Raw genomic sequence first — 25,667 nt, forward strand, 5'->3', positions numbered from 1 at the left:
CCGGACTAAGTTAATTTCATGACGAACACCTCTATCCGGAGGTAAAACAGATGGTGGGTTATTACATACCACATCTTGGAATTCCTTAATTAAGGAATAAACGGGATCCGTAGAATCTTTAAGGATCGATGACCTACTCTGCGCACTAAGTGCGGCTTTTGTGTCATCCAGGACAGCTTCGTCGAGAAGTGACGATGAGTTTAACTCAACAATAGGTCGAATGACCACCAGTTCAGATAAGTCATCAGCTTTTAAGGCTCGACCGCACTCATCAATAGACATTTCGTCTAGCTCTAAAAGAGCATGTAACGAGGGGATTGCCGCAAGGCTAACTTCCCCCTCAATGTTACCGGTTACGCCATTTACAAGCGTATGTACTTGCTCACTCGTATCACTTTGTAAGATTATACACGCTTCGTGTCCACCCTGTCTTGGAGTGGAGACAATACGCCTCTTAGAGGCCGGGACATTCGCGTCCCCGGTTTTCCAGCCTGTATTGGTTCTATACAAGTCATGGTGTCTTATTTGACATCCGACAAGGAGTTAGATAACTCAACTTCCTTGTCCAGCGAACGTTTACGTGTCGCTTCACGTGCATTAGGAGGGTTTCACCCAAAATGCCCTGGCGAACTGCCAATAGTGTCACTATTGACACTCAGTATGGTGCCACCTCGGCCGACCACACTCAGAGGACTTAGACGTGCCACTCCACGTATCTCAGGGCTATTGCACCCTTGAGGTCCTGGCGAACCGCCAACAATGTCACTACTGACACTTAGTATGATGCCACCTCGGCCGACCATACTCGGTGGACTTAGACGTGCCACTCCACGTATCTCAGGAATATTGCACCCTTGATGATTCGGCCTTAGGCCAACAATGCTTTCAACATCTAGTGAATTGTTATTATCACGAGTGTCACTCGACGGAGTAAGTGCCGTTCCACTTATTTCTGCTGAGTCGGGCTCAGAATTAATGTTTTTAACATTAGAGTTTGTTAACTCAGAAATGCCAATGTCTAAAACTGACAGACTCAATCAATGATCCGCGCCAATAGTGCTTTTGTTGCATAGCAAAGGTGGGTTCATGACTCTCCAAAACTTTGCTAGGAACATTGCGCGTGGCGCCGAAGGTCTTAGACCTCCAACCGATCCATGGCTCATGGTGTTCTAACCAGGCCATACCAAGGATGAGATCATATCCCGAATCCAAATCAAGGACGAGACAGTGTTCCATACGGTCAAAGTCCAGAAACTTTATACCTAAGTTCTATGGAACTTTGGGAACAGTGACACGAGTCCCAGTCGCTAAGCGAACAGTGATTGTATCACCTTCATGCGCTCTAAGCGCCTCAACGTATTGTTGACTTCCTTAAAGGGAAAGGCGTCGAGCATAATTGCAAGACGCTCCTGAGTCAATCAAAATTGACCACGGCTTATCAAAGCCCTTTACAGTCGCTTGAGCGACTAGCAAGCCAGGCTTGTACTCTCGCCCCGTGTCATTGAGCACCGAGCTAATTGGGGCTAGGTTCTGTTTATTCTCATCTCCTTGCGGTTCAACAGAGCCTAGGTCTTCCCCAGTAGGGCGCCCCGCACCTACTGGGTATCGACGTTTTCCGGCACCGTACCAGATCTCTGGTATAGGTCGGAGCTGGAGCTCTTTCGAGCTTTATGCGAATTTGGAAGAGGGCAGGCAGGGCGTAAATGTTTCGTGCTTCCGCACATATAACATCTACGGATGGTCTTATGCTGTACCACAGCTTGAAGAGCCTCTTCTCCTTTCTCAAAGAGGCATAAATCCATAGGTTCTGCTCTATTAGACGGAACCCATGTGCTCGAAGAGCTTGTTCGGTAAACAGGCGTGCTAACGCGAGCAGACTTGAAGTCAAACTCGGCGCGTAGCGCTATGGCAACTGCCTCTTCGAACGTAGCCAGATGAGATCGGAACAATTCCGTCCGGGCAACACCCTCCTTGAGACCCTCCATAAAGATGGTCACTACAATTGCTTCTTGCACCGGGTCTTGATGCATAGATGCAATGAGAGTTCTCAACCCCTGGACAAAGTCCTCTAGGGTTATTTTACCCTGTCAAGTCGCTTAGCGCCGTGCTCGCATGCGAAAAGCCTGATCAGGCGGTGCAAACATGCTCGTCATTTGCTGTTTCAGCGAATCCCACGAGGGAAAAGCGTCGTTTATGGACGTGCTGCACGATAGTGCCTACTCCAAGGCTCTACCTCCAAGTTTAAAAATGGCCATAACCACCTCTTGCCGTTCTGTTAAGAACAAGGCGGAATCAATGGACATTTCCATCTGCTCAATCCAAAAGGAAGATTTTCTCCCTCTTTTCCCTCAAATGTTTTTCACAGTTACAGTTAGAGGGCGAGCCCTCGGCTCTAAGTCAGGTACAGAGATGTACCGGGTTGGCATAGATGCCGCTAAATGGTCCTGTACCTGACCGGTCAGGGAGGCTTCGTACCGCATGAAGGCTTCAAGCCTTGCATGCAGGACCTCTAGTTCCTGGGAAATAATAAATTCCACGTGCTCAAGCCCAAATAAGGTTTTGAGCTTGTCATAAGCGGCGCGTTGCGCTTCTGACAATTCTGGAACCTCTTCCATTTTCGTGAGAAATTAGTCTTGTAAAGACTCAGGCGTAGATTGACTACAAGTGCTTCCAGGTGTAGCGGAGCTACCTCGCTCCTAAAGTCAGAGGAAGAATTTCAGACTCAAAGAGCCACTCAGTTGAACTAATGGGTTTTACAACTCAGGGAGTCGTACAAGCTATTAAAGCTTAAGGAATCCTAGTTCAAGGGATTCAGCGGTTCGTAGAACCAAGTGGCAACTAGTGCCCAAGAGGATATACCTTAGAAAGGCTTCTATCTCTTACAGATCAGTGCGCAAGCCTTAGGAAGGCACTTAACGCTTTAAGATCAAAAGGGGAACTGCATTTGGTATATTTATTTTAATCTAAAAACCTTACCCTAGCTATTTAAAATAGATTTTGGCCGCCAGATTTATATCTGGCGGCGACCACATTTGTTACCCATAAAAACCGGGATTTAAGTAACTAACTATTTGAAAATTAGATAAAAGGGTAATTTACCCATAAAGTAAATGTACCACAACAACGGTTCTCCAACCGATGTGTGCCCCATTACATTATCACTTTCTAATGAAATTAAGTTAACGAAAATAAGTCAATTTTAGTTAATTTTGATACATGTCGTGTAATATACCTTTCAATTAGGTAAGAGACAATAAAAAATCATTTCTTTCAGCTGTGAAAGAGAAATCTACTTATATCGTCACCTCATGGTGGTTCAAGAAGTGTTCGACTAGACAACGCTTCTCTTCACTAAAGTCCGTCAAAGGATGTGAAATTATGCGTCATGCGGCTTCGACACTAATGTCGCCTGTTTGAATTTTTATATTAATTTCGCATCTTAAAAAAAAGTATACCAATTTCTTCTGTTTAATTTCCTATACTAATTCGCCTCATTAAAATCCCATACTAAAGTCGTCAAATTTGGCTCGGATTATAACAGGCGTTCTACTTGAATTTTTTTCACGTCTGTTATGCTCTTCACCTGGTTTAACAGAGAAACTAGTAAAAAACTTAGCGTTATTCTATCGCAAACTTCCTTGCTGCTCGACCCTGAACCAATCCTGCTTGACGGATTGGCTATGCCCTTAAAATCTTGGACGTTACGTAACTATTGAGCCGGTCTCTTGTCAATTAAAGACGGCTCGATTTTGATTTTTTTTTCGAGACAGCGGACAATTTCAAGACGAGTCAAATAATACACATAAATCTTTACAGATTTCGGTTTGATTGCAGTCCTTGTAAATTCGAGGATTTGATTCATTTAGCCGTTATTGCAAATAAATGTTGTGTATGCTGGAGCTACTCATGAATTACTTTGGTTGTACAACGCGACAGCACTTTCCTCACCAGCCAATCAGGATGCAACAATAGGTAGAAACTTGCCCAATCAAGTGGTGGCGAAACTGCTCCAAAACGAAGAAACAAACCGAGGAAGACTGTGTACAAAGCAGAAAAGGAACTAGACCGGGGGATCTCGCTGGTTCCGGGCCGTATCGTTAAATAATTTGCCTCACTTGATTTGCATTACACTGCGCTCAAGCCTCTCTGCACATACGCTCTCACGTTATCCGCCAAGGTACGCACTCTCTGTCAATTTTCATTAAAAGTTAGAAATTATTGAAGATACCGAGATATTCACAGTTGTATATCTCTGGATGCACGCCAATTCATCAGCTAGTCACGTGACGTCTTCATTGAACGCGGCACCTGCCAAGAAACGCAAAGTAGCTACTGGACATTTAGGCGAAGCTGCTCGACTCCCGCTTGGCGTTACCGTGTCTGAGAGAACCCCAAGCGGACTTCCATTTCAGTGCGTTTCCGGGCCCAAAAATCCTATCTTAGCGGCACTAGGAGGTTCTCTTCGCTCCGAAGAAGCTTTTATTTGCGTACATTCGGACTCAACGCCTCTTGACCTTTCACACGGTAGTAAGGCGAATTTGAAAAGCAAGGTAAAAGCCGAAAAAATGGAGCAAAGTGTGGGACATGGAAACGAAGAGAGAAGAGCTTTTGAGAGAAGTCTTAATGTCAGGGATTCGGAACATGAGGGACGAACAGCTGCTAACCACGAGCACAAGTCCTATTCTCTATTTATCAATAAGACAGATAAAAGGGTACATGAAACCAAGCTTACGGCAACTGCCACACCATTTGGTACGAGTACGATCTTTTGTTGAATTGGCTGGAAGATTTGTGTACTGATGTGGCATACTTGATAGCTGGGAAGAGAAAACGAGAGGAAAGTGGCGAGGCTGTGACTACAGACTTTATAGCATATGCCAGAGAACACATTCACAGTCAGGAAGCCGGGGAGGAGGGATTTTCGATTGACCCTTCTGAACGCGCCGTGGAACACCGTGCTAGTAAAGTTGTCCGTCGTGAGATTTTAATTGCTTCTCCTGCGGCCAATGATGACGAAGATTGGGAAGGAAATGCACCGCTTGAAGTGAAAATGGAGGAAGTGGAGGCTGTTGTGACATATTCCGAACACTTTGATCTGCAGCCGATCGATATTATTTTGCACGTATTTTCCTTTCTCGTTACGGCCACGAATCTGCAAAACATGACGCAAGTATCGAAGAAGTGGAGAGAGTTAATTAGCCGACGTTCATTGTATCGATCACTCTCAAGTGTGACTTCGGAAGGCTCGGTGAATTGGATTAATTTTAAAAACTTAGGAATTAAAAACAAGGGGACTGAAGGTACCTGCATAAAGTGCTGCCAGCGCTCGACTGGCAAAATTTTGGCCATGAAGAAGGCTCGAGTATTTCCCAAGGTATTTCTAACCTATACGCAATTCTTTAGCGTAGGAAATTGTGCGCTGATTGTCGCGTCATATGTGAACAATAGGGAGAAGGAGTGCCTTACTATATGCTTCGAGAACTTGCTGTGTTAAAGGGTATCAAGCATGACCATATTGCATCTCTTGAGCTCATAAGCCTAGCAAAAGACGAGCTCCATGTATTTTTTCCTTACGTGGATAGAACGCTTCATGAAATCATTAATCCAACGGGCGACCCAAATGGCGGCCGTGTGTTACCAGAAGCTGTCGTACGTGCACAATCCGGGCTGCTTTGTAGTTTTGACTTTTTTTAACAATGCAATAAATCGTGTCAGATTCGCAAGCTACTACACCAGCTTCTAGATGCAATTGCGTACTGCCATCGCCGCGGAGTCTTGCACCGCAATCTTAAGCCAAAACATCTGCTAATCAAGACGTCCGACACGGAAGTGCTAAGTAAGTAGGCATTTTTTTGCGATTTTTTGGAGGAACTGCAGCTAAATCGACTTACTTGTTTCCGCGCTAGGTGATGCTATGCTTCAAGTTTCCGACTTTGCGCTAGTCCGAGCAACAGGAATTCCACGCCGAACTTACACCATGGAGGTGGTAACACTGTGGTATCGTCCGCCAGAAATATTGATGGGATTGCGCGGATATTCCTCGGCGGTGGATATCTGGTCTGTTGGCTGTATATTTGCTGAGATGGCTCAAGGAAAGCCGTTATTCACTGGTATCTCGGAGATTGACCAGCTGTTTCAGATCTTTAGCAAGCTATCGACTCCTACATCCGAAACGTGGCCAGGGTTTTCGTCGCTGCCGAATTACCACTTTGAGTTCCCGCATTGGAAGCGTCGACCTTTAAATCGCCTGTTCCCGGGAATTTCAGATCTCGGTATCGATTTACTGACAAAGTTGCTAATCTATAATCCCGACCAACGAATTACAGCTGAAGACGCGCTTCGTCATCCGTATTTCTCGAGTAAAGCACCTACATTTTTACCTCTGACACCGAAAATTCCAATGGATCAAATGTGCTACACGATGAGTCGCGCACGAAATGGTCCTACGCCAGAACACGTGGAACTTTTTCATGCATATTTGCGCCAGACAGAGATGGATTCCTGGAAGGAGATAAAATATTTAAGGTGCGTTGACAAAGCCTACATTGTTGTCAATTGCTTATTGTGGAGATATCGTCTTGCAGCCGACAAAAAACGCTTCGACCCGCTCATCGGTCAATGCTTGTTGACTGGCTTATTGAAGGTTTGCAACATGGTGCTTTGAGACATAATAATTGTGACATTTGGATGATGTGTTTTGCGTATTTGTGCCTTATAGTGGTGGATGTGTTTGAGATGTGCCTGAGAACTGCTTTCTTGGCAGTGAATTACACAGATCGTTATCTTGATATCGTTATGGTTAAAAAAACGCAATTTCAGTTACTTGGTGCAACTTGCTTGCACGTTGCATCGAAGTGTGAAGATGTGTCCTACATTGGAGTGGAAGATCTTGCTATGTGTGCTGACAACGTCTATACATCCGTGGAAGTCTTAGAGATGGAAGAAAAGTTATTGAACACCCTTAACTTTACACTTTCGGTACCCACTGGTTCGTCAGGCAATTACCTATTACATGCAATCAATAGCTTTACATTACTCACTAACCATCGTTATAAATGTTGACAGCGCTGGATTTTCTAAATATATACGAGCGCATGATCCCGCCTATTCAGAAGAAGACATCGATGTTGGCGCATTACTTGCTCGAGCTAGCTCTACAAGAATATCAATTTCTGAAGTATCTGCCGTCAGTTGTAGCGGCGTGCTGCTTATCAATGGCCATGTTTACGATGGATGGGTTTCCAATGGTAGGCATTGTGTCACTTCAATACTAATGTGTTGAAATTCACATTATCTCGATATTGCTTGCGCTTAATTTAGACGAAAGAACTAGTCGATGCTTGCCAGTACAATTGGTCAGACCTAAAGGAATGTATGGGAGAGCTTCGCACTCTATACTCCAACTCGCCTTCAAACAATCTCGCTGTGATAAAGAAACGGTACTCGAAGGCAGAGCGTTGTCAAGTGGCGAATGTCCTTCCGCCAACTTCATTTAATATGGCCTTCTAGATCGTCGGTAGTTGTGGGCTACATATTTAGAGCTCGGTCTCAACGAGGGTGAACAACTTTTGCTACTGGCAATGCCATGTCCAAGCAGCGATGACGTACTCGTCAAGACATCGAGGAAATAGCAACGTAATAAGATGGATTTAAACTTTGCAGTAAGAAAAACTATATGAGGACAAATTATCGCGCACATGCTCACGAACAATCTCCTTTTGATGTACTTCCATCATCGACATCGCCGTGAATTTCTTCAGTACCTTGTGTTGCAATGCTATCATCGTCTTCTTTGACAACTTCGTTCTCCACTTCCACGACAGCCTCATCACTTTTAACTTTAGCCTCCACCGGCTCAAAAAGCATACGACGCAGTTTTGATTCGAGGTCCAAGGCAACTTCAGGATTTTGCTGTAAAAATACCTTTGCCTTTGCCTTGCCCTGCGCAATGGGTTCTACGTCACTCCCTGTTAGGTATTCAAACTATAATAACAAAAATCAAAGCCATGCCTTACCTTCGCTACCAGCTAAACTATACCATGCCCCCGAGCGCTTCAGTAAGCCGCGCTGCACGCCCAAGTCAAGCTACATCACTAAAGTTAAACTCACAATTCTTTGAATAAGTATCAATATGCCTTACTAGTTCCGAGTGTCGATCGATACCATGACCAAAAATCATGTCGAAATGTGCCACTTGGAAAGGAGAAGCGAGCTTGTTCTTAGCCACCTTGACCACCGTTTCGTTACCAACTATTGTATCCCCTTCCTTAATGGCTGTCTTTCGACGAATATCAAGCCGTACGGACGCGTAATAGCGTAAAGCCGTACCACCAGAAGTAACTTCGGGTGATCCGAAAATTATTCCGACTTTCTGGCGGATCTGGTTCAGAAAAATGATCGTGCAATTGGACTTCGATAGAGAACCTGTCAGTTTCCGCAAAGCTTGACTCATGAGCCGCGCTTGCAGAGCAATTTGCTGATCTCCCATTTCACCCTCAAGCTCGGCACGTGGCACCAAAGCTGCCACACTGTCCAGCACCACAAGATCTACAGCTCCTGACCGAATTAATGTATCGGCAATCTCTAACGCTTCTTCACCAGAGTCGGGCTGCGAGACATACAAGGCATCAATATCGACTCCCAGCGCCTTGGCGTAGTGGGCGTCAATAGCGTGCTCGGCATCAATGAAAGCACAGATGCCACCATCAGCCTTCTGAGCCTCAGCGATACAGCTTAATGCCAGCGTTGTCTTGCCGGAGCTCTCGGGGCCGTAGATCTCGACAACACGCCTAACCAGAAGCATAACCTTTTTAAATAGCTGCTACAGCAAGATCCGCTTTGCTTCAGTATACCCACCCTCTCGGTATGCCACCGACACCCAATGCCAAGTCTAAAGACAGGGAGCCAGACGAAATAACGTCTACACGCTCTGCAATTTTACTATAGCACGACAACAGTGCAATTATTTTTAATCCACCAGTGGCTTCTACGGCTTCAGAACATAATACTGACGTCAACTCACGTCGAGCCTAGCTGCATGACGGCACCTTTGCCAAAGCTACTCTCGATCTGGCGAATAGCCATCGTTAACGCCGCACTGCGGTCTGCGCATCATCAGCTTAGAAATTAATATGGACGTTCGGACGAGTTCTAGCTGTACCGGAGCCACTGGTGGCGCTTATACGCGCGGATTTAGCAGCGGAGCGCTTAAAGCGCACAAAGGATAGATATGGTGAGGTTAAAGTGGCCTTCATCGGACCCAGCAGCGGAAGACGTCGCAGCATGGTTGGTTGCTAAATTCGCCGAGCTTAGGTTCGAGGTCTCTTTGGATGTAAGGATCATAATAGTGACATTTTAATTCCATTTTATAAAAATCAAATAGTGTAGCGAGCTCATTAATGACGTCTGTAGGAGTAGCACCGAAGCGACCGGTACTCAACACACGACGTTGCAGTCAGCAGGGCATTGCGATGTCGGTAGAGACGCGTCCACCCCGTGAATTACTCGAGAAAATCGGTATTAGTGGTAAAGAAGTGGTCAAAATTATCAAGGACCGAAATTGGAACATTGAGGAACCCCATGGCCTCCAGCAGCAAAATATATACCACTTACCTGGTCGAATCGACAAAAACGAGGAAGCGATACAAAATCAAGATTTTTTCGTTGGTGAAGGAGAGCTTTACGCTTTTATTTTGAAAAAAGGTAAAGAGTGTGGTTAAGTCGGTCACTTTTGATATAGGACTTGGCCAATGCGTCAGACGATCACTAACAACTGTAGAGTGATTGACTAGGTGGATTACGATATTTGCTACCAGATGAACCAGACCTGTCCGATGTAGAGCCCACGCAGCGATCAAGCTCTTTTGAGGAGATCAAGGGAGTTGAAAGTCCAGCGGAGGAGTGTGATCGACATGACGTGACAGGGGAGCAACGCAAATGGAAGCAACGCAAAAGACTGTCGACGGCTCGAAGTCTGTCAGTGGAGAAGACATCAATAACAAAGCATCGGCAAAAGTCGTGCTTAAAAAGCAATAGTGTCGACGGTGGTGATTCAGCTGATGAACAGAATAAATTTCGAATTGATTCTCAAGTTAAACTAGAACTAGCGAAATATGGCAGCATTGGTCAGCAGGTAGAGATTAGTATGTATGAGTCGTCGTGGCAAGCAAAAGGTTGGCGAGCACAATTACTGCAAGAGATAGACGTACATATGCTGCGATCCGTGGCAGCAGCGGATCGAAAGCAACGAGCGTCAAAAGCTCTTAACGAGGGACAAAAGAGATTCAAACGGCCGATTGAAGGAATTGGACCTCATGTCCAAGACACCGCGGAGATTTTACAAGAAATCAATCGGCTCATGCACAGTATTCGTGCATCGCAAGATGATTTGTCGTCGATGATTGAGGCGATTATTTTGAAAGCTGAGCAATTAGCGTATCCAGACCGAATCGATCCGACTGGTTGCATCGGCATTCCTGCCTTTATTTCCACAGGCACGGACATGTTGCTCCGCATGCGTGACATTGAGCGGTATCTGCTACTCGTTGTCGCAGCAGTGCGTCGCTACAAACGAGTTAGAATAATTAATTGTGCCGACAAATGTGTGAATGGGCTGTCTCAATCTGCTACGCGAGCAGAGAAATGCCCAAAATTGCGAGCTCTTCAATTGAGCATCGAAGAGTCAAAACGAGAACTGCAACAATTGGCAACAATTATTGCTGCTGAAGCGACCAAGTCATGTTTAGAACAGGCGGAAAAAAAATCGATTTCGGTAAGTAGTTTGAGGATTTTTTTGATGAAGTCTTAGAGAGCTTTTAAATAGTCTCACAGTGGTCCAAAGAACGCAAATGCGCTTACGACAAATGCGCTTGAGACTTAGAGTGTGTTTAAGTGCTCTATCGGCTACCTGAACTCATCTAGTCAATTGGTCTAATGTAATATGCTTTGTATGCAGACAAAAAGGAACGTTAATACCGATAATCGACCGTCTAGTAGCCACCAAAGCATCTCGTCACCGCGTCAACTTGAAGGAGGTCAGTGGTTTGTCTAAACTGTTGATTTTATTGATCAGCTTTTATTGCGAGCTTTGCACCAAGATAGAGACAGCTTGTATCATAATGACTGCTTAATCTGACTGTGAAGAGCATGCGTGGTGTGGATACCGTATTTAAAGAGTTGGCAACTCTTTGCCTTGTGACAAACGAATTAACTTCTTCGCACCGTTTCGGCCACGGGAGCTAACACTGGATAGATTACGATGTCCAAGCCTCAGCATCTTCGTGCCCTGAACTACTTGCTAACAATATTACAGAAGGGTGGGTATGATGACAATTATGGAACTATTTTACCAATCAAACGCGTGTTGCAGCTCTCCATGGTCCACACAGATCAATAGATTTTGGTAAGTTACAACCTAAACGAAAAAGTATATTCATGCCAACGGTAGTATAATAAATTTAGAAAGTGGTAAATTACGTTTAATCACGCAGAATTTCTTACTCAGGATTTGCGTAACCGAGATCGTCTAAGCCGGTTACGAAAAGAGTCAATCTTGACAAGAATCGCGATGTAGAAGCTCATACTACAGATACCTGGACCGGTCGGACTAGAAATTTCCCTAACTTTCGTTCAATGCTAAGAAGTGCGTATTGCCCAATAGCGTAAGATAAGTCAAGTTTTGTGTTAAACTTCTGCTACTTTTACTGGTATCCCAGTCTCTATTTTTAGCTCTCTTATGACTTGCTTACGAAATATTTTTCAAATAACAAAACAATACAGCGGAAATAATAACAACCCTCACCTATTCCGTCGTATCGTAATTTTGTTAAATTGAGAAGACTAAATAAAGGAGTCAACCGATTTCTATTTTTTTTTTTTTCAAGTACATTTAAGTGAGCAGGCGTTCAGGCAGCAAAGCTAGGGCAATTAAGAACATAAAGTACAGAACTCGTAACGCACCGGTTCGAACAATTATCGACCATTACATACATTAAAAGCAAGCTTCGGCGCAAGATTTTTCTTGCGCAATAGCTCTAGAGTGGTTGCTTCGTGACTTATCGAGGCTGAAAGCAGTAGCATCGAGGCAATGCACTTCCATAGAATTTATCTTGGTCAATGTTATGTCTATATATTTGACATATGAAAGGTAAAAATGGGCAATGCGTGCATACAGCTGGTCATCAGGAAGTGCTCTAATGTAGGAACTTGCCAGCAACGACCCTTTCATCAGCAATCTTTCCACATGGGCGACCTTATCCATCCAGGTGCTTTTCTAATCGACCTTTTGCATGATTTGACTGGTGGAAGAAAAAGAGCTGTTGTCGAAAACGGCTCGAACCATATGTTTAAGTTCAGTCAAAACTTACACTTCCACCTCGGGGTCGTTGGCGACGGCGTGAAAAAGGGTCGAGTAGGGTGCTCGAGCCATAAACCCCATGGCGTCTGACGGGTCCATGTCTGTGATGCTCCCAATGGTGTCGATGATGCTGTTGCTTGTATTTGCGGGTGGTCTATGGTTCCTGCTCACTCGCAACCAATTACGAGGCACGTCCCATTCATTCCTTGCCAGGTATGTCTTTTTTCAAGACTTGTTTTAGTAAAAGCGGAAGCTCATGTGTATGCTTTCAGAGTACTTCTCCAGGATCAAGATACGATCACTAGACTCGATATTGAGCGTGGAGAAGCTCAGGCAGAGCGGTGGAGATGCCTGGTGTGCGAATTTAGCAACGCTATGGATCGTCCGACCTGTGTATTGTGCGGTACAAAAAACTCAAAGCGTGAGGAGCCATCACGACTTAAGCATTCGATTGCCGGACGAGAAGAACGCGTGAGCTCGACGAGCTCTATCACAATGTTAACGAGGCCTTCGTTGGCTGCCTCTGTGGTTAGTACAAACAGCAGACCATCATTACGACCACTGCGACTTTCGACGCTTAATCCACGCCAAAAGTATGCACGACGACGAAAAGAGTGGGTACGCTGTGTAGGAGAAGATGGAGACTCGGCTTTTTGGACAAGAGAAGATGTCGCTGCAGCTGCAAGGCGTCTGACTGTCGTAAATGGGACAGTCAATCACACGGCAAATGGACGCGTATCTGTAGGTTTCGTGACGCATATGGTGAGGCAGTCCTCCATAATGGGTGGCATTGGACGACTAACTTTCGAAGATGCATCTCAATTAGATGCTGCTGAGACAATTGGCGGGTATAAACTTACAGCACGGGAGCTGGAACTTTTAGACCGAGTATCAAGACTGCCGTTTCCAAAGAAATACGCGTGGTTTTTAGAGCGAATGAGTGCATTATTACGACCATGGGAAGAAGGGCGTATTAAACTTCGTGTGAAGCGGGATCATATCCTGGTCGAGAGCATGGAGCAATTATTGGGAATTCAACCGGAACATATTCACTTTCCTTTACGTATTGAGTTTATTGGCGAAGCAGGGATTGACGCAGGTGGCTTACAGCGTGAATGGTTTTCTATCTTGTTTGGGCGATTGCTGGATGATGAACTTGGTCTATTTATGACGTGTCATCGACATACGCAAGCGGTGGCAATAAATCCAAACTCGGAAGACTGCACAGCAGATCATTTGTTGTATTTTCGTGGTATTGGACGACTTTTGGGTCGAGCGCTGCTTGAAGGACAGACAATGCAAGCGCGACTGTGTTTACCAATTCTTAAACACTTTCTTGGGACACCCATTACTTTCTCTGATCTACAATATGTGGACCCAGAGGTTTATTCGAGTATGGTATGGATACGAGAAAATGATGGTGTGGACGCGCTGGAACTCACATTCTGTGTCACGGAATTGCGGGCGGATGATGAAGTCTTTACGATCGATTTGATTCCAGAAGGACGAGAGAAGCCCGTGACCGATGCTAACAAGCTGGAGTTTTTACATTTAAAATTGCGCTATCTCATGCTTGATCGTTACGCGCCTCAACTCCAAGCGTTGTCACTGGGGTTGTTTGAAATTATTCCACAGGAAGCTCTTTTGGTTTTTGACTACCAAGAGCTGGAACTTGTGCTTTGTGGCTTGCCCGAAATTGATTTGAATGATTGGAAAAACAACACGGTTGTCGCTCCTAGCTTTAGCGATGCCCCTCGGGTTGTTGATTGGTTTTGGGAAATCTTACAACGATTTACCGAGGACGAACGTGCCAGGTTTCTCCAATTCTCTACGGGTTCGTCACGCGTTCCCGTGCAAGGTTTTAAAGGTTTAACAAGTTATGATGGTCGCATTTGTCCATTCTCGTTGAGACCGTTGCCAAATCAAAGTCGGGGCTTTCCGAAGGTACATACGTGTTTTAATCGTGTAGAGTTACCGCTGTATGCAAGTAAGACCGATATGGAGACTGCTCTGTTTGCTGTACTTGACATGGAGTGGACAGAATTTAGCGAGGAGTGATAGTTATAGTAGTAAAACTTTAATGTGATAGTCGTTTTTTTTTACTGACATGTAGTGATTCTCGCCGTGTCATTTGCTATCACGTCTTGTCCCAACATTATAGTTAACAGCTTTAGTGCAATCTTCAGTTAGAAAGAAGCCATTCAAGGGCTCAAGCACCGTGCGGCATTTTTCGTTGCAAAGAAGCCGGGATATCGCCGCCAGTTTAGCTGACGCAGCTAAGCACCTTTTACATACGATGGCGATGGCTGGGTTAGGAGCCGATTCGCCGGCTTTAGAGTCACCGAGTAATTTTTTACAGTTAAGTGCTGGTCCTTCTAGTGTCCAAGAAGTTGAGAGGACGGTTAACCAAGCTAACAAGGAGGAAGAAAAAAAAGTCGACGACGTCAAAAATTTGGAATTAGTACACTACTTTCCTAAGGCCAATTATCGCGATGACAATTTTGAGAAGAAACAAGCTAGCAAGGATGATAACTTTCAATTTTCTGATGCAGTAGACACGGTAGAGCCGTGGTTACTGGGTGGTGATAGGAGCCAGATGCAGGTATGTGAGGAAGAAGGTCAGACAATTCTTCATGGCACTTCTGTCATGAAGCAGTCACACATTGTGTTTGAAGCCAACACCATCAATGATACTGTGCAACAACTGACTGGTTTGGAAGAAACGATTGTGTCAACGAGGGAAATTGCCGAGATTGATGTATCAATCAGCAGTTCAGCCTTTACCAGTGGAGACAGCTATTTGAGAGAGAGGTGTGCACTTGACGATGAAACCAGGGACGAGAGAAATGAAAACGCTGAAGAGATTGAGGCAGATGAAGACAAGGCTTTATTTGACGAGGAGAAGATTGACGAAGATCGAAATAATGGAGAGGATGGTGATTATGCAGCACCAAGTCAGTCAAACCAAGACTTGTTGAATCATTATCCTGTCGATGAGCCGGAAAATCTGATGATGCATTCCGCAGACCAGGATCGACAGATGCTGTCCAATGACAACATTAACGCTAATCTTCGATCACGTAGCTCGTCTCGATCACGTAGCTCGTCTCGATCACGCAGCTCATCAACTCATTCTCGTTTATCAAAAGGGACTCAAGGTGAGAACGCTAGTCCACTATTTGACGATACAAAACCGAGAATTGCCCCTGTGCATACACCAAAGCGGTTGAAGCGTATGGCTTCCAAGAAGCGAAAGGCATCGATTGCATTGCTCGAGAGCGAAGATCCCGAAATTGAACGGTCGCAACCTTTACGCCGCTCTTCGCGACTCAAGATGGAGCCGTCAAAGCTTTCGTATCCAGCAAAAGTGCCTGCAAAAGGAGAAGTGATGACTCATTTTGAGCGGAAAGCTGAGAGTTCGTCTGCGACACCGAGCATATCGTGCAACTATTGTGCGAAGAAATTAACAGCATCACGTGGAGCAGCAGCGCGTCATTTGACGAGCTGCCAAGCATTTAAGCGTCTACAATTAGGCACACCTAGCATCAATAAGACTTCTACCGCGTTATTCTCACCGACTTCTACATCTAGTTCGACCTTTACGGAACCGCACCAAATGACATTAGTTCAGTTGATGGGGTCGGCGGAGTATGCGGATCAAGTAAAGGAATCATTTCAAACAACGCCATTTGTCAGTCACGCAGCAGTGAATCGATTTCAGGAGCTGATTGACAACGAGGTGACGGGGTTGCGACACTTAAATGTACAACGGCTTCTTGATGCCGTCGACGTAAAAGACGGTCCCATTGTGCAGCCTCATTTGAAGCTTACAGGAGCTCGTCGAAGCACGGGAATTGATGTACTTGAGTCGGTCTCGAAAGCCAAAGCCCGCGACTTGGAAAATTGTTGTCTTTGTTTTCCCGCTCCGCGCAGGGTTGCAGACATTTTCATTCATCCCATAGCGAAAGCATTGGGTCTTGAATATTCCATGCCCCAACATACTGCACGGCTAGTGAGCTGTCCGCAAGACGCAATGGAGCTGGATTGGCGCTTTCACCGATGTGAGACGGTTATTTTCCAGCTAAGTGGAAAATCGACGTGGAGACTGAAACAAAGTCAAATTGAATATCCACTTGACTGCTTTCACCCCGAGTCATGGCAAGTGGAAGATGTTGCACATGTTGCTAAAATTCATCGCTTGGCAGCAAGAAATCCGACAAGCGGGGACTTTCTTGAATTCCCCAACGAGGAAGTGAATGGTGGAAAGTTGACGGTAGGGTCAGTTGAGAAACATTTACTTCGGGCAGGATCCGTGTTGTATCTACCGACTGGTGCATGGTTTGAAGCAGAATCGCAAGGCAAGGAAACGTTATGGCTGGAGGTGCAGTTACGATCGTTAAACTATAAGGATGTGGTTTTTTCAGCGTTAGCGCAGCTTGGTGTTAGTGAAAAGCAATGGCGAAGGGGATTGCAGATTTATCCAGATGACGTGAATGAGATGAAGCAAAGTCGAAAGCATGTCGAGGCCTGTATCCAATCTTTACATCGAGAAATGATGGAGCTGGATGCTGAGGATGTTCTTCCTGAATATTTAGCTTCGGACGACATGCACGATCTTGTAGCGCAAGGTTTTGTTCATGTAACGAAAAAAGCGCCAGCGTCGACTAGCATTGTGGCGGATCTAACCCATTCGAAATTAAAATTGAATCATATTACACTGCATCGAGATGCTGCCTACCGCGTCAATCCAATTGCAACAATTATGAGCTTGGACGATATTCCACATTTACAAGGCCGAGGGGAGTTTAAGGAGGCTACCAGAGCGGGAAGTGGCAAGAAAAGATTGCATTATGCGTTAAAGAAAAAGCCCAAACCATTGCGAAAACCTAGCAAGGTTTCTTGCGCCGGTAAAGTCACATACGTGCTGGATGAAAATTTTGGCAACGACAAGTGGCAGTCTCAATTGCACGTGACATTTGAGTGCTCGGAAGAACAGTCAAGATTAGTCGAGTGGCTTCGTGAGCGCGGAAGTGAAGCATTTGACGTGAACGAATTTTGCCATAGCGAGGATTCGCTAGGGACTATTCTCACACATGATGGAGATAGTGCCCGAAATGTGCTGCGTTTTTTGTACTTTGTCGGTTATGTTACTCAAGTTAAGGCACCGTAGTACATTTGCGAAGAAAATTAATAAATGCAACAAGAATTTAGCACAAAGTTCTTGGTAGCACAAATAACAAATTTTTTTATTGATTCACCCGTGGTCAGGCATGATGCGGCGATTTCGCAGAAGAAAAACTAACTTTTTTACATTGAAAATGATGGTGCTTTTGACTAATCGGACACCATCAAAAACATCGAAAGCTGCTATGTACTGGAACTCATTTTCCAACAGCACCGGATTCTTAGCCGTCAGTAAATAGTCAAATTGTGAAAGTTGCTCAATCGTTGTCACGGTCTCATTCTTGGAGTACCTGCAACGCAAATAACGATTCAAATGTGGAAAACACGACTGTAACCACCACGTTCATACCTCCAAGCCGGAAATTCTTCTCCAAAGCGAGAAACACCGGTCATGGCAGCGGGTATGTCAATGTGAACGCTTCGAGGTACTTCACGCTCGTTCATGGCAATTTGATGCAAATGCCGAAACGCGTCACCACCTTCAAAATTTGTCAGATTTTGACTTAACAAGGTGAAGATACTTTATCTGTACCAGGATAATTGGACCGCGCAGCTGTGAAGAAGACGAAAGTCCCAAGAAATGAAACAAAAAGACAGCCAACAGCTCCGAGAAATAGTAAATACGCCTATAAGAAACGCGTACGACATTTACTATGATGCTATCACGATGCAGGAAGAACAGAGGGGTTACTATGTACCTTGTTTCGATTACGATACAATTTTGCAAACCCCTATACAGCATCGATATCATCAACATATGTGGGTGTTTACATTGTCCATGCATTCACGACAATTTGTATGTACCACGGCCGAAATCATATTTAAAATCGGAATCGCATTAAAAATGAAGCGCAATTCTTTGTGGGGAAGTACTGAAAAGAGGCCCAAGTAGACGAATACAGGCCACACCAGCGACAAGATGGACCAATCAATCAAAGATGCCGCTTTAATTGTCCACGTCATGTCGCGCGAGCGGCTATTTAATAGCGCTGGAAGTAGAGAACTGCCGTTCATACAGAGGAATCAGTGAGTGCATACGAGTGGGATCATTTGACGAAAATGCATTCGAAAAGAAAACAAAAGGACCTAAGGCCGAACGGGATCAGTAATGCCGTCATTTGAAGTGCGCGTGGAAGAGCAGATGTGAAATACCACAAAGGCGGACTCACACCCCATTCGCTGCTCTTGTTCTCGACAGTGTTAAGCCACAACACTTCGCCTTCTGGCCATAGCCAGCGCTGCCAAAAGTACGAATCCACGACAACCGTCACTACGAGCGACGCAATTCCGGCGGAAATGCCCCACGAAATCATTTGAAAGAACGACACATGACGCAAGAGGAGAAGATTGAGCACCATTGGTGCGAAAAATACTATTGTGTCTCCCCGAAACACCACCGTCGTGAATGTAAACAAGGATACAAAATGGAGCCATTTGCCCTGCCACTTTACATATTAGAAAAAACTCTTTTCGAGTGGCTACTTTATTGCTTTTGCCACCCCACCTGAAGCCAGAAACCTAGTCCAAATAGCACTAGCACCTGCCCACTTATCGTCAGATCGCCATCAAATACGACCATGCTTCGCTTTATTACGATCAGTCTATCGTCTTACCAGTGCATATACATTCGGTAGCGTGCGCGACATGTAGAAAAGCAGATGAAATTGACACGCGCAGATTAGTAAAAAGAATCGACTGACGTCGCGGCCAAAGCGCAGTCCCACACTGTCACTGAAGAAAAGGAGGCCGCAAAATGTCATGAGGCCAAGCACCCAGCGTGTCACCAATTGCATCCAGAATTTTGGACCTCCTATCGCTTGGATGACCCACACAACGGGTTGGCTGACACCTACCACAACGAGCGAGCCTGAGAAGGTGCGCGGCACAACACCGGGGAACTCTAAATGGTCAAACTTGTCCACGTTGTGCACCCCAAACACCAACAGGTCATGCGTTGCCTGCATATTAAAGCTCTCCTCCACTTTGCTATAGGGGCAGAAGAACAGATACACCGTCATAAGTGAAGCTACGACGAGCTCAGCACGACGACCTCGCATAAGTTGCGCCATTAGTGCGAATATTTGCTGACTACTTTTAAGATATTTGCCTTAAAATTCGTTGTTTGCATACAGCTCGTTGCTTTGTTAATCTCAATATCCTCAGGAAAAAGAAGTGTAGATTTAATTCTTTGTATCATCTTTGGGCCGACACACAAAGGTCATGGCCTTAAAAGGCGATGAGAATGTTTTCTTGGGCAGACAACATTAAGTGCCGTACTGATGGTCGCTCTAGGCAAATTTGTAAGCGTAGACACTTTCGATTTACTAAAAAGAGCATTTATGCACCATACGCGTTTGAAACAATCGAAAAATATATCGTTTGGAAAGTAACCAGTGTTTAATTATCATTAAAGGTTTAAAAGAGATGTAATGGCTCGCTAAAGTCTTATTGATAACTTCACCTATCGTAGAAATTGCAACGTGTGGGTGCTGGTCTAGGTACGATGTTCACTGGTGGCTGATTGTAACGAAGCATCTTTCGCTAGTACTGCTTCAATTCTAGCTAACTTATAGTTGGTAAACCGTTCATGTGGTCGACCTCACATAATGACTTTTCGATTTAGAGTCATTTATTATGGGTGATACGCGTAGCGTTTTTAAGATAGATAGATCTAGGCTAATAAGGGTAAGGTCTTACACATAAAGCATTAAATAAAGCTTAAAACGTCTAGTGCTTTCTTAGGCTTGCGCTGCGATCGCTGCGAGTACTAAGCTTTTATAAGCAATAAACTATCGGACGCTGGTTGCCACTTGGTTTTTCGAGCCACTGAGTCCCTTAAACTAGGTTTTACTACGCTCTAAGAGCTTATACGACTCACTATGTTGTTATACTTATTAGTTCTGTTGGAAGGTGAATGTAGAAGCAAGGACTGTTGTCTTTGTTACGAAACGGCACTGGATTCTACGATTAGCACCAGACGTGCTTCGACTATCCATAATGAAAGCTAGATGTTATTAGGTAGCGTTGACCAATAGCCAGCCGTTTTGGAGCTGTTGGAGCAGAGAGACTTAGGCGACAAAAGTAGCTAGACTAATAATAAACAGAATATTATCTTCCTCTAAAAGCGCTCAAAGTTTTTACTTTCTATAGGTTATGAGCCCAATGGCTGACACGACTGATACGAAGCCTACGGTGGCACCATCAGGTCACGCGAAGGCCTCGCCAGCCCGTGGGGCATCGCCAGCACGCGTTGCTGCGTCAGCATGCACTGCTGTAGTCGTTGAAGGGTCACCAGCTCGCGAAAGGAGCTTGGCGACTGAAGACAAGATAATCGCGGCTCTCACCGCTCATACCGACCGCATAGCGAAGATATAGTTTTCGCAGCCCAAGCGGGAAGAAGACGAAAATATGCTGGGTGCTGTAGAGAGCGGCATGTTCGCATCGGCTCTCGGTGCAAACATGCGTGCACGTCCGATGCCTATCAACGCACTAATGGGCTCACCCGAGCAGACGCAAAGTAACCTGCTGTCACCGGAGCTTGCATCGTGTGTGCTAGAGCCAAAGGGCGTGCAGCTGCAGCACCAGCTGGAGCTGGCGCTAGTCTGGGTTGATGCAGCGGCGCCTGGCCACGCCCCAGCGCGAGTGACGCAAACATCGACTCTTCGAGATCAGGCGCGCGCGATCTCGGCGAAAGCGCAGCTGGCTACACCTAACGTAGTAAGAGGAAGCTGTACATGTGAAACTTCGATGGATCTGAGCTCTACAAGGTGATGAATCTGGGTTTGTTGGTTGGGGCGCACGTTCTCGCGCGCCATCAACCTGGCCGAGGCCTCGTGCGGATTTATGTACAGTGAGGACGTTTAAGGTCGACCTGCTCGGGCATCATCTCAAAGGTACGGCTGAGAGATACTTCCACTACGTGTCCACCTAGCTGCTCGCGGCGTTCAAGACTTCAATAAGTGCGAGTCAAGCCAATAGGCTATTCATGCAAAGAAAGGACCTTAAGCGCACGTGGCTGAGCATTTTCTGTACATGGTCGCTGTGAGCGACGCACGTGGAGGCGCATACTCGCTTGTGCTGGACATCACCGTCCACCACGCGTCGCCGGACCTGATGAACGTCATGTGCGCGAAATATGACCCTACGTGTGTTGACTACAGCGCCATGCCGAAGAGCTGAAACATTCTACACAGTCGGTCGAGCTCGGTAGCGGGTAAATCGGACGTGAAATTGTCGCTGCCCACTTGGAGCCGAAGCGCAAAGACACACGGACCTGCTACGGTTGTGGCAAGGTTGGTCAAGTGCAAGCCGACTGCAGATCAAAGGCAAAAGGCAGAACCAGACAGACAACCCCTAAAGGTGGTGGTATGGCTCTAGCACTTACCGAGAAAAAGTCGAGGGGGCGAAAGAATAAGGCCCGACTGAACAAGAAAAGCAATATTGGGATGGTACTTGTGGTCTGTGATGCAGGTGCAAACGATACAAATCCATGGATTCTTGACAGCGGCGCAAGTCACCACCTCGTAAAGACGAGTCGATGTTTATTAATTTGGTCTCGTGCAACCAGGAGATCGCCATGGCTGATGGTGAATCACTTCACCTGACGCGAGTCGGCAGTGTGCGACTTAAGGTGATAGCGCACAGTGTGGAACAAATCGTGACGATAAGGGACGTTTATTTGTCGCGGCTGTCGAAGGAAATCGTTGCGTATGGAATTCTTGAGGGAAAGGGTTTTACACTTGTTTATGACGGAGAGAAGCGCGCGACTGCTAGGCGCAGTGACGGCGCGATCGCATTCGATGTTACTATGGATAGTAACGTGCTTTACGTCAAAAGGACGGCGACTCGAAGTAAGCGGAATACTGAAAAAGTAATCATGGCGGCGCTTGAAGAAAACGCGACCAATGATGTGGTGAGCGGTTTACAAGAGGGCACTTTAATGCAATTCAATCGGCGGTTTGGGCATCTTGCCCTCCATACTATCGACCGAATGGCAAGAGATCCAGCCTCTGGCATTCGCCTGACGAGCAAAAAGCAGAATGTCATGCATTTCGTGCATGGAGGGCAAGCAGACCCGCAATGATCAAGCAAAACAGGGCATTGGAACCAACTCATCAATCGACAGGATCGGCGGTGTAATATGCTCGGACCTGAAAGGACCGATGACGCCGCAGGACAGACTTGGCAACCGCTATCTGATTAGCTTTGTTGATCACAAATTAAAATACTGTCTGATATTCCTCGCGCGAACAAATGTGCAGCAGCCAAGCAGTTTGAAGCATTCTTGTTTTTTTTAAAAGCGTTTCGACTGCCGTATTCATGTGCTTCGCACAAATGGCGGAGGCGGGTACGGCAACGTCGAACTATTCTGCAAGAGAACCGGGGTGTCAAGGCAAGTATCGGAAGCAAGAAACCGTGCATCGAGCGGTAAAGCAGAACGAATGCACAGGACGGTGCTCAACTTGGCTCGAAACATGATGTTTGCCTCAGCGCTGCCGCTGCATTTTTGGGGCGGCGCGGTTCAGTATGCGGCTTACATACTAAATCGCAGCCCACCCCCAACGAATACGAAGCCGGTGTCTTCACTAGAAGTGCTGACAGGAAAGGCACCGAACATGCGCAAGATCGTCATTTTTGGCTCTCAAGGCAGTGTGTATCGGGACCTCTCAAGAATTCACTGAAACATCGTGCGTAGGTCGGCACGATAATCGGGATAAGCGAGAAAACAGAAGGCTACAAGGTGTACCTGCGCAAAGAAAACAAGGTGATTATAACCCAACACGTCAAGAACATCGACACACTATTGGATAAGCAAAACGAGCACCTCTGGCAAGGTAAAACGGATGTAGACAGAAGCTTGTCAGCAGGTACCACAGCATCAGATGTGGCCACCATGTCACAAGGTGAAAAGAAGGACGCGACAACTTTCACAAAGGGCCAGAGGCCATGGACGAGGTCTGCATTTGGTACGAGTGGGGAGTCAAAACGTGCAGAGGCGGCTAAGGCTCAGGAGGGGAGTCGACGACAACCATGGCATTGTGAACGCTGCTTTTGAACGGAACCCCATAAACTTCAGCGAAGCGACGCGAAGTGAAAAGTGTAATGGATGGGTCAAGGCACTGGAAGAGGAAATTTGTGGCGCTCCAAAGCAACAACGTTTGACAAGTCGTCAAACGCCCGCCTGGCTCTAACGCATTACATACCAAGTGGTATATAAGACCAAGACATATGCGCAAGGAAAGGTCGAGCGATTGAAGACACGACTTGTCGCCTGTGGAAACGAACAAGTTATGGGCGTCGACTACAATTTGACGTTTGGGGTAGTGATGGAGCTATTGACCTTGAAGGTCATTCTAGCTCTAGCTGCCACGTGGGGGATGCCTGCTAAGCATGGCGACATCCCCAACGCATATGTCAAGGCGGCCAAGAAGGAACATCTGCAGATATTCTTGCAGCTGCCGCAGCGTTATGAGTATCTGCACCAAAACGCTCAACAAGTACGATGCTGGAAGCGAAAGAGAGTTGGGGCTAGAGCTACATAAGAGCCTGTACGGGCTGATAAAGGCTGGCCGACTATGGAGTCAGCTGTTGTACGCACGCCTTGTCGAAGCCTGTTTCCAGCGCTGCGAAAGTGACATGTGTTTATACTGGAGGAGAGATGGGGAAGATCTTGTTGTTGTTGGAGTGTATGTTGATGACCTCTTCGCTGCCGGATCTAATGCGGCAGCTGTGGATCGTTTTTTTTTTCGACAGCCTGGCATCCCTATCAATCAAGGACCTAGGGCTTGTCAGTAGTTTCTTGGCATGTGAATCGAACTTAATGGCAAAGGAGGCTACACTCTGGGTCAGGAGGAGGCAATCGGTGACCTTCTTCGTGAAACAGACTAGAAAATGCGATTTATACCGTGCACAGCTTGGTGGTGACTGTTGCGAAGTGCAACCAAAGGCCGAAGCTCTTCTAGGCTCGCAAAGTGCGAGTGCAGGACCTACTATTCGAGAGTTCCAGTCACTCGTTGGAAGTTTGCTGTGGGTCGCGCGGTGCACGCGGCCTGACATCGCTTTTGAGGTGCATTAAGTGTTCAACACGGGCTGAGAGTTAGATGGAAAGCTGAAAACTTAATGTATTTAAGAGTGATCCTAGCTATAGCCGTCCGTTACCTTCAATCTCCTCTGCGTCGATTTTTTTTTATGATCCTAGCTATAGCCGTCCGTTACCTTCAATCTCCTCTGCGTCGATTTTTTCGAACCACTCCCGATGGTTGCGTCTTTCACGCATCAGTCGCATCCTTCCATGTCAACAGTCGCGCCCTCCATCTCGGTTGGTCGTCCCGATTTAACACTCCTTCCCGAATGGATGTCCTTACCCACTGAGCATCACAAGTCCGCGTAGTTCGCTGAGTCTCGGCGCTGGGAGAACCTTGGTCAGGATGTTCGCACGCATACTCTTGGACTCGCAGTACTGTACCTTGATTACCTTTTTCTTCTCGAGATCCTTAACAAACTTGTACCTCACGTCAATATGCTTGACTCGACCGGACGTGTCTTCACTCTTGATCTGAGCGATCGCTGCTTGATTGTCGACGTGTAGTATTGACTCCGTTTTAATCAGCACGTCGATCTCTTTAAGTAGCTCTATGATGCCCACCATCTCAGCGGCAGTTTGAGAAGCCGCCACGAGCTCAGCCTCCATTGTAGATAGAGCCACGAGCTCAGCCTCCATTGTAGATAGAGCCACGAGCTCAGCCTCCATTGTAGATAGAGCCACGCAACTCTGTTTCTTGCATAGCCAGCCCACAATCATGCCACCCACCATCAACACGCCACCGCTCACCGATTTGCGGGTAGTCTTGTCAGCTACGTCATCAGCGTCGCTGAAACCTTCGACTAGCACGCCTTCTCGTTTCATCGCAGATGAGTCACCGCGTATCATGAACTTGAAATGCCTGGTACCTTCAGGTATTTGGGTATCTTTTTAATCAAGCGTCAATCACTTTCGATCGGGGCATGAGAGCGTCGGGTCGCTCGGTGTACTGCAAACGCTATATCGAAGCGCGTGCACCGGGCGATCCATAGGAGACTGCCCACCATCGACTGGAACATTTGCATAGTCAGTCTTTGTGGTGTGCCG

General features: G+C 46.2%; 6 protein-coding genes across 6 annotated transcripts; 4 read left to right on the forward strand and 2 right to left on the reverse strand.

The window, feature by feature from the left end:
• Window positions 1-4,041: 4,041 nt before the first annotated feature.
• Window positions 4,042-9,352, forward strand: CCR75_002261 (uncharacterized protein). The gene is made up of 13 exons (XM_067960359.1): window positions 4,042-4,177; window positions 4,243-4,752; window positions 4,818-5,374; window positions 5,449-5,649; window positions 5,716-5,836; window positions 5,907-6,525; window positions 6,585-6,655; window positions 6,719-6,988; window positions 7,066-7,247; window positions 7,321-7,955; window positions 8,016-8,085; window positions 8,141-8,789; window positions 8,857-9,352. Exons 2-10 carry the CDS (start codon window positions 4,257-4,259, stop codon window positions 7,507-7,509), a joined length of 2,706 nt encoding a protein of 901 aa, XP_067818763.1. The 5' UTR covers window positions 4,042-4,177; window positions 4,243-4,256; the 3' UTR covers window positions 7,510-7,955; window positions 8,016-8,085; window positions 8,141-8,789; window positions 8,857-9,352.
• Window positions 6,966-9,284, reverse strand: CCR75_002262 (uncharacterized protein; the record flags this gene model as incomplete). Its single annotated transcript, XM_067960360.1, has 7 exons — window positions 6,966-7,247; window positions 7,321-7,955; window positions 8,016-8,085; window positions 8,141-8,789; window positions 8,857-8,940; window positions 9,023-9,104; window positions 9,161-9,284. 6 exons carry the CDS (start codon window positions 9,282-9,284, stop codon window positions 7,702-7,704), a joined length of 1,263 nt encoding a protein of 420 aa, XP_067819104.1. The 3' UTR covers window positions 6,966-7,247; window positions 7,321-7,701.
• Window positions 9,353-9,391: 39 nt separating the features above from the next.
• CCR75_002263 (uncharacterized protein) lies at window positions 9,392-10,879 on the forward strand (the record flags this gene model as incomplete). Its single annotated transcript, XM_067960361.1, has 3 exons — window positions 9,392-9,702; window positions 9,792-10,771; window positions 10,823-10,879. The coding sequence occupies exons 1-3, from the start codon at window positions 9,399-9,401 to the stop codon at window positions 10,877-10,879; spliced, it is 1,341 nt and encodes a 446-aa protein (XP_067819103.1). The 5' UTR covers window positions 9,392-9,398.
• Window positions 10,880-12,434: 1,555 nt separating this feature from the next.
• CCR75_002264 (uncharacterized protein) lies at window positions 12,435-14,413 on the forward strand (the record flags this gene model as incomplete). Its single annotated transcript, XM_067960362.1, has 2 exons — window positions 12,435-12,568; window positions 12,628-14,413. The coding sequence occupies 2 exons, from the start codon at window positions 12,435-12,437 to the stop codon at window positions 14,411-14,413; spliced, it is 1,920 nt and encodes a 639-aa protein (XP_067819105.1).
• Window positions 14,414-14,651: 238 nt separating this feature from the next.
• On the forward strand, window positions 14,652-17,525 carry CCR75_002265 (uncharacterized protein; the record flags this gene model as incomplete). The annotated part of the gene is made up of 1 exon (XM_067960363.1): window positions 14,652-17,525. The coding sequence occupies one exon, from the start codon at window positions 14,652-14,654 to the stop codon at window positions 17,523-17,525; it is 2,874 nt and encodes a 957-aa protein (XP_067818764.1).
• A 49-nt stretch (window positions 17,526-17,574) lies between these two features.
• Window positions 17,575-19,608, reverse strand: CCR75_002266 (uncharacterized protein; the record flags this gene model as incomplete). The annotated part of the gene is made up of 8 exons (XM_067960364.1): window positions 17,575-17,829; window positions 17,889-18,018; window positions 18,072-18,165; window positions 18,238-18,270; window positions 18,344-18,542; window positions 18,626-18,978; window positions 19,044-19,124; window positions 19,153-19,608. 8 exons carry the CDS (start codon window positions 19,606-19,608, stop codon window positions 17,610-17,612), a joined length of 1,566 nt encoding a protein of 521 aa, XP_067819129.1. The 3' UTR covers window positions 17,575-17,609.
• Between the last annotated feature and the right edge of the window lie 6,059 nt (window positions 19,609-25,667).

Source organism: Bremia lactucae, linkage group LG6, assembly GCF_004359215.1.
Source record: "Bremia lactucae strain SF5 linkage group LG6, whole genome shotgun sequence".
In the NCBI taxonomy this organism is placed as follows: domain Eukaryota; phylum Oomycota; class Peronosporomycetes; order Peronosporales; family Peronosporaceae; genus Bremia; species Bremia lactucae.

Bases quoted from the DNA above. Each gene is read 5' to 3' on its own strand.
- CCR75_002261 (XM_067960359.1), top strand. From the start codon at position 4,257: ATGCACGCCAATTCATCAGCTAGTCACGTGACGTCTTCATTGAACGCG. The intron at 5,375-5,448 runs GTATTTCTAACC...TGTGAACAATAG, and splicing joins AGGCTCGAGTATTTCCCAAG to GGAGAAGGAGTGCCTTACTA. The intron at 6,989-7,065 runs GTTCGTCAGGCA...AAATGTTGACAG, and splicing joins TACACTTTCGGTACCCACTG to CGCTGGATTTTCTAAATATA.